Source organism: Dreissena polymorpha, chromosome 5 (genome assembly GCF_020536995.1).
Source record: "Dreissena polymorpha isolate Duluth1 chromosome 5, UMN_Dpol_1.0, whole genome shotgun sequence".
Taxonomy (NCBI): Eukaryota; Metazoa; Mollusca; class Bivalvia; order Myida; family Dreissenidae; genus Dreissena; species Dreissena polymorpha.
Genome location: NC_068359.1, coordinates 46,770,054 through 46,789,321, shown reverse-complemented (window position 1 = coordinate 46,789,321; position 19,268 = coordinate 46,770,054). Strand labels below are relative to the sequence as shown.

The following is a 19,268-nucleotide window of genomic DNA, read 5'->3' as shown; positions in this document are numbered from 1 at the left end:
AAATAGAAAAACAGTTTCTGTTCAGTAACTTGAGATTTGATGGAAGTATTGCGCTGAAATTGTGAGAATCACTTGCCACATTACAAACAGAACCTAGCGTCCATTCCATTTGTGACCAGTAGTGTCAAGGTCAGTGTGTTTAAAAATAGAAAAATGCTTCACACTTAATTAGTTGAGGACATTGTTATAAAAATTGTGTTACAAGTTAACATGGAGGCCTAGAAGGGGAGGCCTTTCGCTGCCAGTTGGATCAAGGTGAAGGTCGCTGTATCTCAAAGTAGCTAAACCTATCTTGGGATTGCAACATTATTTGAATAATAGTTAATTAATTTCTTAAGCCATAAAAACCTGGATGAGACGCATTTTAATATTTCTTGTTTAGATAAAAAATAAAAGCACAGTTATGTAGTATTGAAGTTTTGACGACCATTATATTTAATAAAAAATCAACATGTTGAAGGCTCTTTCTTCTCACCTAGGCTTTGCTGTGACCCTCAGTTTAATAAAGGCTTGCTTGAGACATTTTTTATGCCCCCTGATCGAATGATCGGGGGTTTATTGTTTTTGGCCTGTCTGTCTGTCATTGTATGTGTGTGTCGAAAAACTTAACCTTGGTCATAACTTTTGCAATATTGAAGATAGCAACTTGATATTTGGCATGTATGTGTATCTCATGGAGCTGCACATTATGAGTGGTGAAAGGTCAAGGTCATCCTTCAAGGTCAAAGGTTAAATATATGGCTTCAAAGAGGCGCAGTAGGGGGCATTGTGTTTCACGAACACCGTTTTGTTTTGTCAAGCAGTATGTAAGATTCATAAAACAAATCAAATCTGCTATCTTTGTGATTGTGCATTACAAGTTCAATCAACTATGCTCTAAGAAGTATTGTGATATTTTCTGATATGTGTTGTGGCAAAACTAGGATTCATGTATGTTTGCAAATTCTGGTCATGAATATAATCAGAACAACACTTTACTTTTAAAGTTAACTGTCTGTGGCGTAGCGGGTCTGGAGTCTGCATAGCAATCAGGAGGTCAGGGAATCAATCCACACTCTGGGTTCTATCTCAGGATCTTCTTAATTCACTAAGTACTGGTTTTGCCCAGGACAATTTTATGCCCCCGGTAGGGTGGTATATAGCAGTTGATCTGTCCGTCAGTCAGTCTGTCCGTCCGTCTGAAAACTTTAACATTGCCCATAACTTTTGCAATATTGAATATTGCAACTTGTTATTTGGCATGCATGTGTTTCTCATGGATCTGCACATCCTTCAAGGTCAAAGGTCAAATATATGGCTTTAAAGCGGCGCAGTAGATGGCATTGTGTTTCTGACAAACACATCTCTTGTTTATTTTATTTTATTAGTAACATAATAACAGAAACAATTTTTTATGCCCCCGGTAGGGTGGCATATAGCAGTTAAACTGTCCGTCAGTCAGTCCGTCTGTCCGAAAACTTTAACATTGCCCATAACTTTTGCAATATTGAAGGTAGCAACTTGATATTTGGCATGCATGTGTATCTCATGGAGCTGCACATTTTGAGTGGTGAAAGGTCAAGGTCATGCTTCAAGGTCAAAGGTCAAATATATGGCTTCAAAGCGGCGCAGTAGGGGGCATTGTGTTTCTGACAAATACATCCTCTTGTTCTTGATAATATAATTATTTATTGCTATTCAAACATTGTGATTTATGTTGAAATGTAAATCAATTGACATTTTTAAAAATATGAAAATCAGTGAATAAGTCCCTTTAACTGAATACATGTATCAAGTTTAACCCATTTTCAGAAAATGGTTTATCGTAAACCTGTTATCAGCAAATCGATTTATGTACAAGATCTGTTTGTAACTTGACTATGGACTTGTTCTTCAGTGTGTATTTAAAGTGGGTTGTGAGCTTAAAAAGCTTTCATAATTCAGCCTTTTTGTCAGTTTTAAGTTAAGTAGCTTAGTTATTATAATACTTTCTAAAACTGTGTCTGTAATTTAGCTTTCTGGTTTTGAAAACGCTCATTTTATTTTCTTAAAGTAGTCAAAATAATAGTGAATACGCAACTTTTAAATCACAGGACAGTTCACAATACCTTTTGAAAATGGCAAGTTCTGTAGATTCAGTTCATAAAAGTTCAGATTCAGTGAAAGACTATTCTTGTGTTGGATGCCTAAGTCAAAATATAGAAAAAAGTGCTGACTTTTTTTGTGAAACATGTTTCAAGTGTTTTTGCGAAAAATGCCTTTATCATCACAATCAAGTATTTGTAAACCATGTGTCATATGGAAGAAGAGAAACAAATAAATGGCCTCTTGAAAAGGCAATTGAGGATTTGCTACTGAAATGTGATGTTCACAACAACAAAAAACTGAAAATGTTCTGCCACGACCACAGTCAGCTGTGCTGCTCGGATTGTGTTTTACTGAATCACAGGTATGTGACTCTCAATCATAAACTAACATGTATTTAAAGTGATTACAGGTTTAAAAGTAGGTTGTTATCACTTTCATTGATCACATACTAGTATCTTATTTATGTAGCAGTTCCATAGTTCAGTTGTTTAAAACATTATATGAGTTGTTCTAAACTTTTACATGTTGATACATGTAGTATGATATTTGAGGTCATTATTGCTAGACATCTAGATTACAAAATGGGGCACTTATTGTTTGCAATGCACACTTGACAATGGTTTCGGTAGGAGACTATTTGAAACTAAATTAGGCTTAAAATGTTTTCTAAATAGTGCTTTTCAATTTTATACGGCATAGTGATGATTTTTAATTATATTTCATTATCGTATTTCAGACAGTGTACAAATTTGGCTCTAATTTCGGAATCAGTCAAAACGCTGTCTGTGGATATGCAGCCGTTGTCAAAAAAAATTCAATCAATTATTGCTGATCTAAATAAGTTTAAGAGAGAACAAGAGACCAGCATTCTGTCCATTGACGGATCATATAGTGAAAAACTGCAAGAAATCAGAAACCAGCGTAAGAAATTAAATGCAGCTCTTGATGAACTAGAAAATACAACATTGAAAGAACTGGATGAAATAAGGACCACATTGCAAACCTCTCTTAAGAAAGATGTGGACAGCTGTGGCAGACTGAAGGATGAACTGCAACAACTCAGTGATGCTGTACAGGGCCTTTGTGATAAGAGCATTCAAGACATAGAGTTCATAGCCAGCAGGAAATGTCTGGATAAGATACAAGAGTCTGAGAGATATCTGAAGGAGAACCCAGTGAAGGTTCAGAGTTCAATAATATTCAAGGCAAACAGCGATATTGAGCAGTACCTGTCTCAACTGTCTGATCTTGGAAGGATTGTAGACAGTATGCAGTCTCTGAAACTTAAGAAAAATCCAGACCAGGTGTTGACTGTAAAGAGTAAATCTGAGTATAATGTGAAAATATCAAATGACACAAGTCCTAATTGCTCTATCAGAGGCATTTGCAGCCTTTCTAGTGGTTATATCATTGTTGCAGATCACTCTAATAAGAAAGTGAAACTGTTGGACAAGAATTACAAGGTTTCCAGTCACTGTGATATGCCTAGTTCTCCATTGGACATTTGCCAAATCACAGCAAGTGAAGTGGCTGTGACTCTTGATGGTGCCGAAGTGCAGTTTATGTCTGTAAGCAATGGGCAGCTGGTGAATGGAAGGAAGTTACAGTTGCCACATGCTGCTGTTGGCATTGCCCATCATCAGGGAGGATTGTATATCACCGATCGCACTGCACTCTACCACTACACCCTGACTGGGAACCTTGTGAAAAAGCTTTATGAAGGAGATATAAATTCACCATGGAAAGGTATGTAAATATATCTGAGAATTGAGCTCATGGTAAACACATGCATATACAGTCAATTTTGTGGATGCGACCACTTGAATTAAGTGACATTTGTCTTATGCAACCACTTTGAATTCCCCACGAGCGTGAATTCCCCACGAGCGTTTTCACTCTATTTTGATATTGTATTAAGTGACTTTTGTCTTACGGGACTAGAGACCGCTGATTTCCGAGTATTTTAATGTCCTAATATTGGATTTAAAGACCATGTGATGGTAAAATTTGAAAATCTGTCGATGGTTTAGGGACTAACTTGATCGCAGATTTATCGTTAGGTTGACATAATCAAAGGAAAGCTACTTCCTGTCAAGAAGCCATAAAACAACTCACCGATAAAATAGGCTTCCTTTGTCTAACTCGCTTTCCATGAAAGGTCAAGTAGTTCCGATATACCAACTTCCTGTACATTAAAAAAAGGCGAACGTTTGTGTTAACAAAATTCTTAAAACACATTTATAGTAAAAAACGGCAACAGTGTTTTGTTAGATTACTGCTAGTTATAAAATTGCAAGGTCATACTATGTTTAAATAAACTTATATCTGGATTATTTTATATAATTTAAAGTTAAACAAGAAGTTTGTGTCACAGAATCAGTATATGAATTTGAAAGTGAAGATGAATAATTGAATTGAGTCTGGATTCGTCTTTGTTTTTAGGACCATTTTATTAAGAGATCACTTTTGGTTACTCCCTTTTGTGGTCTCTTAATACAAAATTGACTGTACCTACATGACAACATAAAATATTATCACTACTGTGGATATTAACAACACAAAGGGACTTTTATGAATTTATTATTAGATGATTCTTAAAATGTTCATGTCTTTAATTCTCATCTGTAAATCCTAAACATGTTCTATGTATTGTAGCGTTCAAATGTGCATTGAGTCCTGCCGGTGACAGGATCTATGTTACTTTAGGCTACTGGAATGCTTTTAAGGGCTTCGTCAAGTCCACTCTCCTCACACTGGCCACATACGGCAGCCTGATATCCACCTTCACCGATCGTGAACTACAATCTCCAAGTGCTGTCCATGTCACTCCTGATGGACAAGTCCTTTGCTGTGCATACGACTCCAATACTGTATTACAGGTGGATCACGAGGGTAAAAAGAAACTGGCAACTCTGGCTTCACAGAGAGATGGACTTTGCAATCCAGCGTCTGTCTGCTACAACAGCAACAGTCACCAGATCATTGTGGGACAATATGAGAACAATAAAATCATTGTTATTGAATTGCAATAGCTCTTTCAATGGATGAAAACATCAATATAAACATGGTTATAAATGTAATTTCCATTTTTTCTTTGGATGACATATTTAGTCATATCAGTTTATATATAGGTTAAGCACAGCATAATTATACATTTTCTTTTATTATTTACTATTTAATAATATATATTTTTATGCCCCCCTTCGAAGAAGAGGGGGTATATTGGTTTGCACATGTCGGTCGGTCTGTCGGTCGGTCCGTCGGTCGGTCCGTCCACCAGATGGTTTCCGGATGATAACTCAACAACACTTAGGCCTAGGATCATGAAGCTTCATAGGTACATTGATCATGACTTGCAGATGACCCCTATTGATTTTCAGGTCACTAGGTCGAAGGTCAAGGTCACAGTGACTCGAAATAGTAAAATGTTTTCCAGATGATAACTCAAGAATGCTTAGGCCTAGGATCATGAAACTTCTTAGGTACATTGATCATGACTGGCAGATGACCCCTATTGATTTTCAGGTCACTAGGTCAAAGGTCAAGGTCACAGTGACTCGAAATAGTACTATGTTTTCCGGATGATAACTCAAGAATGCTTAGGCCTAGGATCATGATACTTCTTAGGTACATTGATCATGACTGGCAGATGACCCCTATTGATTTTCAGGTCACAAGGTCAAAGGTCAAGGTCACAGTGACTTGAAATAGTAAAATGGTTTCCAGATGATAACTCAAGAATGCTTACGCCTAGGATCATGAAACTTCATAGGTACATTGATCATGACTGGCAGATGACCCCTACAGATTTTCAGGTCACAAGGTCAAGGTCACAGTGACTGGAAACAGTAAAATGATTTCCAGATGATAACTCAAGAATGCTTACGCCTAGGATCATGAATCTTTATAGGTACATTGACCATGACTGGCAGATGACCCCTATTGATTTTCAGGTCACTAGGTCAAAGGTCAAGGTCACAGTGACAAAAAACGTATTCACAAAATGGCTGCCACTACAACTGACAGCCCATATGGGGGGCATGCTTGTTTTACAAACAGCCCTTGTTAAATGAGTTGTTTTGATGCACCTTAGAGATTGTACCATTTAAAACGATCATGTATGACAATTTTCTATGTTGATTCTGATTAGTTTTTGTGTGTGTTTTTTGTCAGGTATTGTTTGTCACTTAACAGATGTTATAATAGATATACATTTATTATGTTAAGTGAATGCATATATTCTAAATATTTTTCATTATCCTAAGGCAATTATTTAGAAAAATTATGTTTCTGTCATTAATGTGTTGCTGTTTTTCAATCAAAATAATGGTATTTGTGCCATTTTTAGTTCATTGGCTTTAGCCAATCAACTATTGAACTACTAAATCAGAAACACATCTTGCAGTCTATTGCATGTTTATTAAGGGGTAAAAATGCCTGGATGTGGGATGTTGGCAGACAAAATGGATCTGGGGACCGTTTCAATAAGATATCGTATCGTAAATATAACGATATCGTAACTCGGGTAGTTGCGATTGGATTTACGATTCTCGTAAACCGTTTCAATAACCCCCTCGTAAATGTCCTCGTAAATCGCTCTCGCAATCTACGATTTCTTTATTGTACATTCGGTTTTCTTTGGGGTTATATTCAAACTGTCAACATCCGGTAGGGTGTTTACACCGTGTTGTTTTCGTAATGTGTTGCGAATATTTGAGAAAAAGCACATATAACAAACATTGAACAGAGAGCGAGATGGCTCACACGGGATCAATAGACGATTTATTGCATAAATCAATCTTTTGTACCGTGTTACAGTGGAATAGTGTTGTTTTTCACTGTGTGCAAAGTCCATGAACTCACTGGAATTGTTACTAACGTCGTTGACGTTAGTGGAAATGGAATTTAGAAATGTCTAATCATCATGCTGAATTATCAACAGCATCATTTCTGTGGAACACTGCGATATTCCTTATATAAGTGTTTCATAGTTATGGTGCTTTTAAAGTAGTTCACTATCTTCCAAGATTGGAATGGTACTTGTATACAGGTAAAATAAATAATTGTGCAGTGTTTATTTTACTAGCATATTGTAGTGAAATAAGGTCACTTCCAACAGCCTTGCTGTTGGGCTAACTCTTTAGCGACGCGGTTAAAGTGTATGACTACCACTCTGGAGGTCGTGGGTTCTATGCCCGGCTTGAGCTCAGTATTTTCACATTAATGGCGACGAGACAAAAAACGAACTGTGAATGCGGGACTGGGTCTGAGCTGTTTAATGGTTTCTGGGAGGGCCATGCAGATGCAAGACATGCTGTAGCGAGCGTGTCTGGGCCTTGAAACATTAAAAGGGGGAGGAGTGTAGTGAAATAAGGTCACTAAGGCTGTTGGGCTAGCTCTTTAGCGACGCGGTTAGTGTCTGACTACCACTCTGGAGGTCGTGGATTCAATCCCCGGCTTTTGCTCAGTATTTTCACATTAATATCATACACTTTCACATATAAATATTTATTTAACTCTTTGTATTAAAGCTTGATTCCTGAAAAAGTATGATGCTTATCAAGACACTGGAGTCTATTTCCCGAGTAGAACCAATACTTTGTATCTTCAGAGATGATCTTGAGGACCCTCCCTCATTGCCAGTGGGGATCAAAGTGGGACCTTCTGATAAAAGTAGCTAGACAGACACTATAATTATGTAATATTCCAGGGCAACCTTTTTACCCAAGGTATTGTCATAGCCAGCTTGTCGCCCGCCGTCTGCCTTCCGCATCGTGCTAAAACTTTGACATTTTGCTCTAAAATCAAGAGCAAAATCAAAGTGCTTCCACCTGCAACTTTTTAACTTCATATGTAGATGTACCTTGATGAGTTCTACATGCCACACCCATTTTTGGGTAACAAGGTCTAAGGTCACTGTGACCTTAAAAAAAATCTGACAAGCTTTAATTTATTCAAAAGTGCATATTATCATTGATGATTCTGTAATACATGTAGTTACATATTAAAACAGTTACAATATGTGTTACTCATTTTTTTGCTTCATAAAACATGGTTTATCTCCATGCACATCCAACTCTCTCAGTAACGCTTGATTGGACATTGTCGGCTCGGTTACTTCTTACATGTACCTTGGGTACTCTTAAGTATACTTAAATGTACCCCGGGTCACCGATTACCCTAAAACGATATTGCTTATCTTCAACAAACTAATCTTTAAAAACAAACTGTATCAACATGCTTTTTGAGTAAGAGTTTTGATAATATAGAGGCCATTGTACAGAAAATTTGACATGAATGTGAACATAATTTATAAAAAAAATAGCAGACAACTACCGATTTAGCGTTAAAATTCCCGGGTATGTTTTAGTATATTTACCGTACCCGGGGTACATGTAAGTATACTTAAGAATACCAGCGGTACATGTAAGTAGTACCCGAGCCGTAAATGACCAATCAAGCCTCAGTAACTGTTCCTAAATTACAGTCACTATGTTGCCTTTTAAACTCCAACAAAAAAAGGTCTTGACAAATGAAATGTAGGGTATTTGCACCATATTTGTCTGTGTTTAATGATCATGTAAATAAACTTGACATGCAGAAAAATAATATACTTTTAACATAATTTTTATGTCCCCCACCACTATAGTGGGGGGCATATTGTTTTTGCCCTTTCTGTCGGTTGGTCTGTCTGTCTGTTGGTTTGTTTGCTCCAACTTTAACATTTTGCCATAACTTTTGCAATATTGAAGATAGCAACTTCATATTCGGCATGCATGTGTTTCTCATGGAGCTGCACATTTTGAGTGGTGAACGGTCAAGGTCATCCTTCAAGGTCAAAGGTAAAAACAAGAAACCGTCGGAGACGGGTGATGCTCCCCAAAGGTTTTTTTTGTCACAATATTGCACTATATATTCAGATAAAAGGAAACGTCTTGAGGGCACAGTAGTTGGGGGGACAAGAATATTTATATATAAAATTTCAAAGGGCCATAACTCTGTGAAAAATCATCCGACCAGAACCCGCTGATAATATGCACATCTCCTTTTGGTAGTGAAGCTTCCCATAAAGTTTCATTGAATTCCGGTCATTAGTTGCTGAGAAATAGCCCGGACAAGAATTGCACTATATGTACAGTTAATGTAAAATTTCAAAGGGCCATAACTCTGTGAAAAATCATCCGACCAGAACCCGCTGATAATATGCACATCTCCTTTTGGTAGTGAAGCTTCCCATAAAGTTTCATTGAATTCCGGTCATTAGTTGCTGAGAAATAGCCCGGACAAGAATTGCACTATATGTACAGTTAATGTAAAATTTCAAAGGGCCATAACTCTGTGAAAAATCATCCGACCAGAACCCGCTGATAATATGCACATCTCCTCTTGGTAGTGAAGCTTCCCATAAAGTTTCATTGAATTCCGGTCATTAGTTGCTGAGAAATAGCCCGGACAAAAATTGTACACGGACGGACGGACAGACGAAGTGGCGACTATATGCTCCCCCCAAAAATTTTGGGGGGAGCATAAAAGTGGCGCAGAAGGTGACATAGTGTTTCCGAAAAACACATTTCTTGTTTTTCCTGCATGTTTCCTGCATACATTCATTTTTGTGTATTAAAAAAATTATTTCTTCTTGTGAAAAATGCACTTCATCAGAAAATAAGTAGGTAACCATAAGTGCATTTTAATTGTGTTTTAAGTATATTTTCAAATAATTTAATTAACTTTTTGGAATAAACAAAACTGAAAAAGTACACACAAGTGTATTAAATTTGCATTAATTACATTTTCATATACATACATGTACCAACGCCTATTTATGAGCAGTAGTCCTAAAATGGTTTACTTATGGTTGACAAAATGCATTTTGTATTACTATTATTTCAAAATATAGCTACCCATCCAGTTCAATATAAAACTGTAATGTTAAATTATACACAGTGACACTATGTGAAGTTGGAATATAACATATTTTCAACAATTATAATGTGCTTTTTTCCTATTGTGTTTATTTATTTGACAAAATTATAAGTAAAATAGATACTTGCATATGCAAATTCATTTCATGCTCTGAATGTATTTTTGTTAAATACTGTGTATACTTTTGTATTATTTGTACTTTTCTAATGTTTAACAGTGATGGTATTTTTATTATTTTCATTGTATTTTTAAACTGTGTGCAGGCACACATCCACAGGGTTTCATTTTTTTAGGATTTAAGAAAAATCAAATTAAACACCCAGTGAAATCAATTAAAATGATACAATTATATATGCAATAGTGTCTATTTTACTTATATTTTGTACAAATTAATAACAGGTTAAACTGCATGTACTGCAGTGTTGAAAAAACACTGTTTATTTTCAAATTGATGTCTTATTCCAACTTCACATAACAGTGTGTTCCTAGAATAATGAAGAAATACTGGAATCTCAAATTGTGTCATATCATTGTTTCTAATATCTGCATCAGCAGTAACCCTTCTGAAAATGAAATGTGCTTTTTACCAAAATGCACTTAAAAAATTGCATTTTATCTGCACTTGTTTAAGCGAATCTCTGCATTTTCTAAAGAGTACACTTTATTGCATTAATTAATTAGAAACAGATGAAGCCTTTTTTCATGTTCTTTAAATTCGAAAGTGTATTTTTCTTTTTCTTTTTTTTAAATAATCCACTTTTTCTTAGACAGTGGAGTTTTAAGTACATCTTTTTAATTTATAAAATGTTTAAAGTGTATCTTTTCTAGGTTAGGACATATTTTTACTTTAGAAACAAAATAACTCATTCTTAAAAGCATTATTAGGTGTTTGCTAAAATTTAAATTAGTAACAAATTATTTTTTCCATTGGGGCCATACAATCAAAATGTTCACCATGAAAATGCTGACAACTTCAAACATCATTCTTAAATTTCTTTTTAAGTACAAATGTAAGCGCTTCTTCTGCGTTCTCTGTATTGCAATCCACTTTATAATTTAAAGTGTATTTAATTACATGTTGAACAAAAAGATTGTGAAGTAAGAAGCTAAAGTGACATTATTCAAGAAGCTTTTTCTCTTAAAGATTCACTAACACAACATCGAGTTTAAACAGTTTTAACAACTTTATTCGCAACAACAGTAAATATTTGTAGTGGTTATAACAATGACCCAAAGAAATATTATTTATATGATTTAAAAAAAATCTGACGACATATGTGAAGGATTATCTGTGGAAAATATAGTATGGAGTAGCTGTACACACAATTTAAGTGGAACATTTTAAGTACAAAAGGGGCATTATTAAGCTAAATGTAGGTCAGAGATAAGCAACTTGGTCAGTGACCTCACAATGACATATTAATGACCCTGAATACATAAGTGCTTTTAATGAAAATATGTAATAGAAACAGTGATATAAGGATGTTGCATGTTTACCATAATTTTATACACAGCTTATCATTCAAGGTATAGTCGAGCTAAAATTAAATATATATTTTACATTTAAGTTCGAATAAAAAAATACAAATTTTTTTCTTCAAGAGTTCCCGCTGTGTTCAACTGCATGTGTGTAATATAACGTATTCAGTATTATGGGTATGAGAGTCCCATCCACTGCTCCCGGGCCTTGTGGCAGAATCCAACCTTCATGCAAGTTTGTTGTTGTACACGGACTGGAAACCTATGGAATGTATCATGTGTTTAAAATTAACAGTACATGATAAAGCATTTATATACATGATTTGATTAACTGTGTTTAAATTTTAATTTATTTACTGTGCTCAAGTTTTCATCATCTATTGATTTTTTATTCACATGTAGTTTATGTATCAAATAAAAAAAACAAATGAGGAATAAAAAAAGATGAAAAGTAAATAAATTATGAGTGTACCATCCCTGTAAAATGAAAAATAATTTTAACTTTAATTATTTGACCCAAAATCTATATGAGATTTTATCACATGCTATACCCTGTTACACATGTGTAATATACTTTTTAAGCGTTTTCATTGGCTTCGTTTTCGTTTATTGACCAATCGCATTTTGTTATTTCACCAAAATGACGTTGCAACGTCAATTGATGCCACAAAATGTAAACAACATTTGGGATTTATCATTATGTTTGCGTTAATATTTATTTAATTTGCTCATTTAAAAGCATGTGATAAAAAAAGATCTCACACTCGTTGTCATATCATTCATGTACCATATTTTATTTAACTCGTCCAGGAAATTCATTAGTAAGCTCGCCAAAGGCCTGTTTTCTTACAAAATTCCTTAACTCGTTTAATGAAATATGGTATGATATGACAACTCGTGCCAGATCCTATATGTAAGACATGATGTTTTTAAATAAATAACATTTTTTCTACAACAGTAAGTCAGTTTAAAATCATGATTGAGTAATTGATTATAGAAATAAAGACATTTACCAATCATATGTTTGCTGATTGAACTCGTGAAGGCATGTCAAATAACTAAAGATGATCTGCTGATTCCATGAAGATCTGCCAGCTTGGAATAGATGTTTCCTTTGGCCAAAAATCTTTAACTGATGTCAGTGATGAGTACCTGTTGGTGTAGTACAATATGAAAAAGTGAATAATACTAGTCTTCTAATGTAATGAAAATACTATAATATGTTACTGTTGTGTATGTGTGTTCAAGAACAACAAGATATTTTGATAACTCAGTAACTGATTTGTTATTTCATGATGATCATCACTTTGGTGTTTTGTGGTTGAAGGTTTGATACACATGTAGGCTAACAGTTGCCTAACTGGGCACATTTTACAATCCAACATAATTTAGCAATGCATGTATCGTTCTGACAGAATATTAAATAAACATAATACAAAGAAAAGGAATAGATTGTAACGAGTTGTATAGCGTTGATAACAAACATTTACCAATAAAAAACAAGGCTCCATCGAGTACTTATCCGAACAAAAAAACTTCCGAAATCACATGCAAATTGCAATGGATAAAAGCTTACAGCAAAATTAATCATTGCACAATAATTCGAGCGGCGGAAAGCGCATATACTTCAACTGCTGTTGAACAATATAATTGAATCACACACATAATAAACACATAGGGTTTTCACGTATGATAAATTGCAATTTATTTTGATTAATACATCCTTATCGAATATAAACAAAGGGCAGTAACTGACATATTGATTCCAACGTTAAATATTTTGCAGAAAGTAATCAAGGGATAAAAAACAACATGTTTACTTCCTCTGTATTGTCGTCGATAAAAAGACGGAGCCAAAAGCTTCTTATTCGGCGTCTAAATGCACAACATACGCGGTGTCCATTTTGTTTTCGACGTAACTACGACTGCTTCTTACGTCTCGTAGACTTACGAGAGAATTCTACGATATCGTAAGTTGCGAAAGTTTATTGAAACGCAAAATGGCAAGTTGCGATAATCGCAACTGGTTTACGAGTCGTAACATACTTACGAGAGCTTATTGAAACGGTCCCCAGATATTTAAAATATAATTTTCTAATTCTTAAAATTTGTCACTAAGAAACTTTGTTTACGAAGATTTTCTTCTAAGAATTTTTCTAAGACGATTCTTAGTGAATTTTTCTAAGACCATTTTTAGTGAAAAACGTTCTTAGACAATAAAACAAATTTTATTTTGTAAAACAATTTTGTTATTGGCAAAAGCAAGATAACTTTTACAAAAGGTAATATGTTTAGCAACAGGTTATGTTAGTTAGCTTGGCACATGGTAGCGCATACCCTTACAAATCCTGACGACAACGGTTCAAATACAGGCAACGTCAGTTTTTATTTGTTCAATCTTTTTACTTTACAAATTAGTTAAGTCTATAAAAAACATTAAAGATTTTTAAGAAATCATTTCTAATGATATTTGAAAAAAATGAGAAAATATGTTAAAAATTCCGTAAAAAATGTTGATGGGAACGAGATTTTGATTAAATAACCGTAGTTCTAATTGTTTCATATAACCGTAGTTCTAATTGTTTCATATAACCGTAGTTCTAATTGTTTCATATAACCGTAGTTCTAATTGTTATATATAACCGTAGTTCTAATTGTTTCATATAACCGTAGTTCTAATTGTTTCATATAACGGTAGTTCTAATTGTTTCATATAACTGTAGTTCTAATTGTTTCATATAACCATAGTTCTAATTGTTTCATATAACCATAGTTCTAATTGTTTCATATAACCGTAGTTCTAATTGTTTCATTTATGCCATCATTCCAATAAATTCCAATAAATATGTTCCTAACATACTTTAAATAGTTTTAACGGATATATAATTGTATTGTTTCTTGCAGAAGACTGTCTTCTTTTTTTCATGGCTGTAATTTTGTTAAACTTTGTTATGGCAAACATTCATCTTGCAATTTTGGACAGCAAGAGAGCGGGTCAAATTAAAGTATTTTGATATTAATCTGCAAATTATTATGCCCCCCTTCGAAGAAGAGGGGGTATATTGCTTTGCACATGTCGGTCGGTCGGTCGGTCAGTCCGTCCGTCCGTCCACCAGGTGGTTTTCGGATGATAACTCAAGAACCCTTAGGCCTAGGATCATGAAACTTCATAGGTACATTGATCATGACTCGCAGATGACCCCTATTGATTTTCAGGTCACTAGGTCAAAGGTCAAGGTCACAGTGACAAAAAACATATTTACAAAATGGCTGTCACTACAACTGAGAGCCCATATGGGGGGCATGCATGTTTTACAAGCAGCCCTGGTTTTGCATATGATTTAAAACTATTTTAATAATTTGAATAAAGATTAAAAATTTCAGAACGTGTGCTCCAAAATAAATTGTGCATGTATTATTTGGCTTATGTAACATAGTCCGTAAATATAACACCAACAACAAATTGTTCCTTTCTGCTTAAATGAAAATGAAGCGATTGTTATAGTATAGTGAATAGTAACAAAACAAGCCAAACAAAGATATAACTTTGACCTTAGTTTCCGAAAGAAAAGGTCGTTCAGTCTCAAATTGTAATGATAACGTTAATTAAAACAAGAGCATAAATAAAGGTTTAGCCAATCAGATTTAACATTAACCTTGTTTACACTCTAGAACTCACATTTTTGTGCCCCCCTTCGAAGAAGAGGGGGTATATTGTTTTGCTCATGTCGGTCGGTCGGTCGGTCCGTCGGTCGGTCCGTCCACCAGATGGTTTCCGGATGATAACTCAAGAACGCTTAGGCCTAGGATCATAGGTACTATGATCATGACTGGCAGATGGCCCCTATTGATTTTTAGGTCACTAGGTCAAAGGTCAAGGTAATAGAGACTCGAAATAGTAAAATGGTTTCCGGATGATAACTCAAGAATGCTTAGGCCTAGGATCATGAAACTTAATAGGAACATTGATCATGACTGGCAGATGACCCCTATTGATTTTCAGGTCACTAGGTCAAAGGTCAAGGTCACAGTGACTAAAAAATAGTTAAATGGTTTCTGGATGATAACTCAAGAATGCTTACGCCTAGGATCATGAAACTTAATAGGAACATTGATCATGACTGGCAGATGACCCCTATTGATTTTCAGGTCACTAGGTCAAAGGTCAAGGTCACAGTGACTCAAAACAGTAAAATGGTTTCTGGATGATAACTCAAGAATGCTTACGCCTAGGATCATGAAACTTATAGGTACATGGATCATGAATGGCAGATGACCCTATTTATTTTCAGGTCACTAGGTCAAAGGTCAAGGTCACAGTGACTCAAAATAGTAAAATGGTTTCCTGATGATAACTCAAGAATGCTTATGCTTAGGATCATGAAACTTCATAGGAACATTGATCATGACTGGCAGATGACCCCTAAAAATTTTCAGGTCACTAGGTCAAAGGTCAAGGTCACAGTGACTCGAAACAGTAAAATGGTTTCCTGATGATAACTCAAGAATAATTAGGCCTAGGATCATGAAACTTCATAGGTACATTGATCATGACTGACAAATGACCCCTATTGATTTTCAGGTCACTAGGTCAAGGTTAAGGTCACAGTGACCAAAAACGTATTCACACAATGGCTGCCACTACAACTGACAGCCCATATGGGGGGCATGCATGTTTTACAAACAGCCCATGTTTCCCATTCTTAATAAAACTGGCTCACAACAGCTGTTCTTTTGATATCTCAAATGAAGTTGTTATTGATGATGATGATGATGATGAAGAGGAGGAGGAGGATGAGGATAATGATGATGATGATTGTGATTGCCCCCCTTCGAAGAAGAAGGGCTATATTGTTTTGCATATGTCGGTCAGTCGGTCTGTCCGTCGGTCCGTCCACCAGATGGTTTCCGGATGATAACTCAAGAACGCTTAGGCCTAGGATCATGAAACTTCATAGGTACATTGATCATGACTGGCAGATGACCCCTTTTGATTTTCAGGTCACTAGGTCAAAGGTCAAGGTCACAGTGACTCGAAATAGTAAAATGGTTTCCGGATGATAACTCAAGAATGCTTAGGCCTAGGATCATGAAACTTCATAGGAACATTGATCATGATTGGCAGATGACCCCTATTGATTTTCAGGTCACTAGGTCAAAGGTCAAGGTCACAGTGACTCGAACAAGTAAAATGGTTTCCGGATGATAACTCAAGAATGCTTATGCCTAGGATCATGAAACTTCATAGGTACATTGATCATGACTTGCAGATGACCCCTATTGATTTTCAGGTCACTAGGTTAAAGGTCAAGGACACAATGACTCTAAACAGTAAAATGGTTTCTGGATGATAACTCAAGAATGCTTACGCGTAGGATCATGAAACTTCATAGGTACATTGATAATGACTCGCAGATGACCCCTATTGATTTTCAGGTCACTAGGTCAAAGGTCAAGGTCACAGTGACAAAAACATATTTACAAAATGGCTGTCACTACAACTGAGGGCCCATATGGGGGGCATGCATGTTTTACAAGCAGCCCTTGTTTTGCATATGATTTAAAACTATTTTAATAATTTGAATAAAGATTAAAAATTTCAGAACGTGTGCTCCAAAATAAATTGTGCATGTATTATTTGGCTTATGTAACATAGTCCGTAAATATAACACCAACAACAAATTGTTCCTTTCTGCTGAAATGAAAATGAAGCGATTGTTATAGTATAGTGAATAGTAACAAAACAAGCCAAACAAAGATATAACTTTGACCTTAGTTTCCGAAAGAAAAGGTCGTTCAGTCTCATAAATTGTAATGATAACGTTAATTAAAACAAGAGCATAAATAAACGTTTAGCCAATCAGATTTAACATTAACCTTGTTTACACTCTAGAACTCACATTTTTGTGCCCCCCTTCGAAGAAGAGGGGGTATATTGTTTTGCACATGTCGGTCGGTCGGTCCGTCGGTCTGGTCCGTCCACCAGATGGTTTCCGGATGATAACTCAAGAACGCTTAGGCCTAGGATCATGAAACTTATAGGTACATGGATCATGACTGGCAGATGACCCCTATTGATTTTCAGGTCACTAGGTCAAAGGTCAAGGTCACAGTGACTCAAAACAGTAAAATGGTTTCTGGATGATAACTCAAGAATGCTTACGCCTAGGATCATGAAACTTATAGGTACATGGATCATGACTGGCAGATGACCCTATTGATTTTCAGGTCACTAGGTCAAAGGTCAAGGTCACAGTGACTCAAAATAGTAAAATGGTTTCCTGATGATAACTCAAGAATGCGTATGCTTAGGATCATGAAACTTCATAGGAACATTGATCATGACTGGCAGATGACCCCTAAAAATTTTCAGGTCACTAGGTCAAAGGTCAAGGTCACAGTGACTCGAAACAGTAAAATGGTTTCCTGATGATAATTCAAGAATAATTAGGCCTAGGATCATGAAACTTCATAGGTACATTGATCATGACTGACAAATGACCCCTATTGATTTTCAGGTCACTAGGTCAAGGTTAAGGTCACAGTGACCAAAAACGTATTCACACAATGGCTGCCACTACAACTGACAGCCCATATGGGGGGCATGCATGTTTTACAAACAGCCCATGTTTCCCATTCTTAATGAAACTGGCTCACAACAGCTGTTCTTTTGATATCTCAAATGAAGTTGTTATTGATGATGATGATGATGAAGAGGAGGAGGAGGATGAGGATAATGATGATGATGATTGTGATTGCCCCCCTTCGAAGAAGAAGGGCTATATTGTTTTGCACATGTCGGTCAGTCGGTCTGTCCTTCGGTCCGTCGGTCCGTCCACCAGATGGTTTCCGGATGATAACTCAAGAACGCTTAGGCCTAGGATCATGAAACTTCATAGGTACATTGATCATGACTGGCAGATGACCCCTTTTGATTTTCAGGTCACTAGGTCAAAGGTCAAGGTCACAGTGACTCGAAATAGTGAAATGGTTTCCGGATGATAACTCAAGAATGCTTAGGCCTAGGATCATGAAACTTCATAGGAACATTGATCATGATTGGCAGATGACCCCTATTGATTTTCAGGTCACTAGGTCAAAGGTCAAGGTCACAGTGACTCGAACAAGTAAAATGGTTTCCGGATGATAACTCAAGAATGCTTATGCCTAGGATCATGAAACTTCATAGGTACATTGATCATGACTTGCAGATGACCCCTATTGATTTTCAGGTCACTAGGTTAAAGGTCAAGGACACAATGACTCTAAACAGTAAAATGGTTTCTGGATGATTACTCAAGAATGCTTGCGCGTAGGATCATGAAACTTCATAGGTACATGGATCATGACGGGCAGATGACCCCTATTGATTTTCAGGTCACTAGGTCAAAGGTCAAGGTCACAGTGACAAAAAACATATTTACAAAATGGCTGTCACTACAACTGAGAGCCCATATGGGGGGCATGCATGTTTTACAAGCAGCCCTTGTTTTGCATATGATTTAAAACTATTTTAATAATTTGAATAAAGATTAAAAACTTCAGAACGTGTGCTCCAAAATAAATTGTGCATGTATTATTTGGCTTATGTTACATAGTTCGTAAATATAACACCAACAACAAATTGTTCCTTTCTGCTTAAATGAAAATGAAGCGATTGTTATAGTATAGTGAATAGTAACAAAACAAGACAAACAAAGATATAACTTTGACCTTAGTTTCCGAACGAAAAGGTCGTTCAGTCTCATAAATTGTAATGATAACGTTAATTAAAACAAGAGCATAAATAAACGTTTAGC

At 35.8% G+C, this 19,268-nt stretch overlaps 3 protein-coding genes across 10 annotated transcripts in view; 2 read left to right on the top strand and 1 right to left on the bottom strand.

Annotated features, from left to right (window-relative positions):
- Positions 1-19,268, bottom strand: part of LOC127880730 (E3 SUMO-protein ligase NSE2-like) — a 97,558-nt gene that overhangs the window by 46,475 nt on the left and 31,815 nt on the right. The gene's annotated exons all lie outside the window — the stretch shown is intronic.
- Positions 1-19,268, top strand: part of LOC127880727 (centromere protein P-like) — a 128,699-nt gene that overhangs the window by 93,693 nt on the left and 15,738 nt on the right. The gene's annotated exons all lie outside the window — the stretch shown is intronic.
- Positions 1,298-5,297, top strand: LOC127880724 (uncharacterized). The gene is made up of 3 exons (XM_052428082.1): positions 1,298-2,428; positions 2,804-3,813; positions 4,723-5,297. Exons 1-3 carry the CDS (start codon positions 2,097-2,099, stop codon positions 5,097-5,099), a joined length of 1,719 nt encoding a protein of 572 aa, XP_052284042.1. The 5' UTR covers positions 1,298-2,096; the 3' UTR covers positions 5,100-5,297.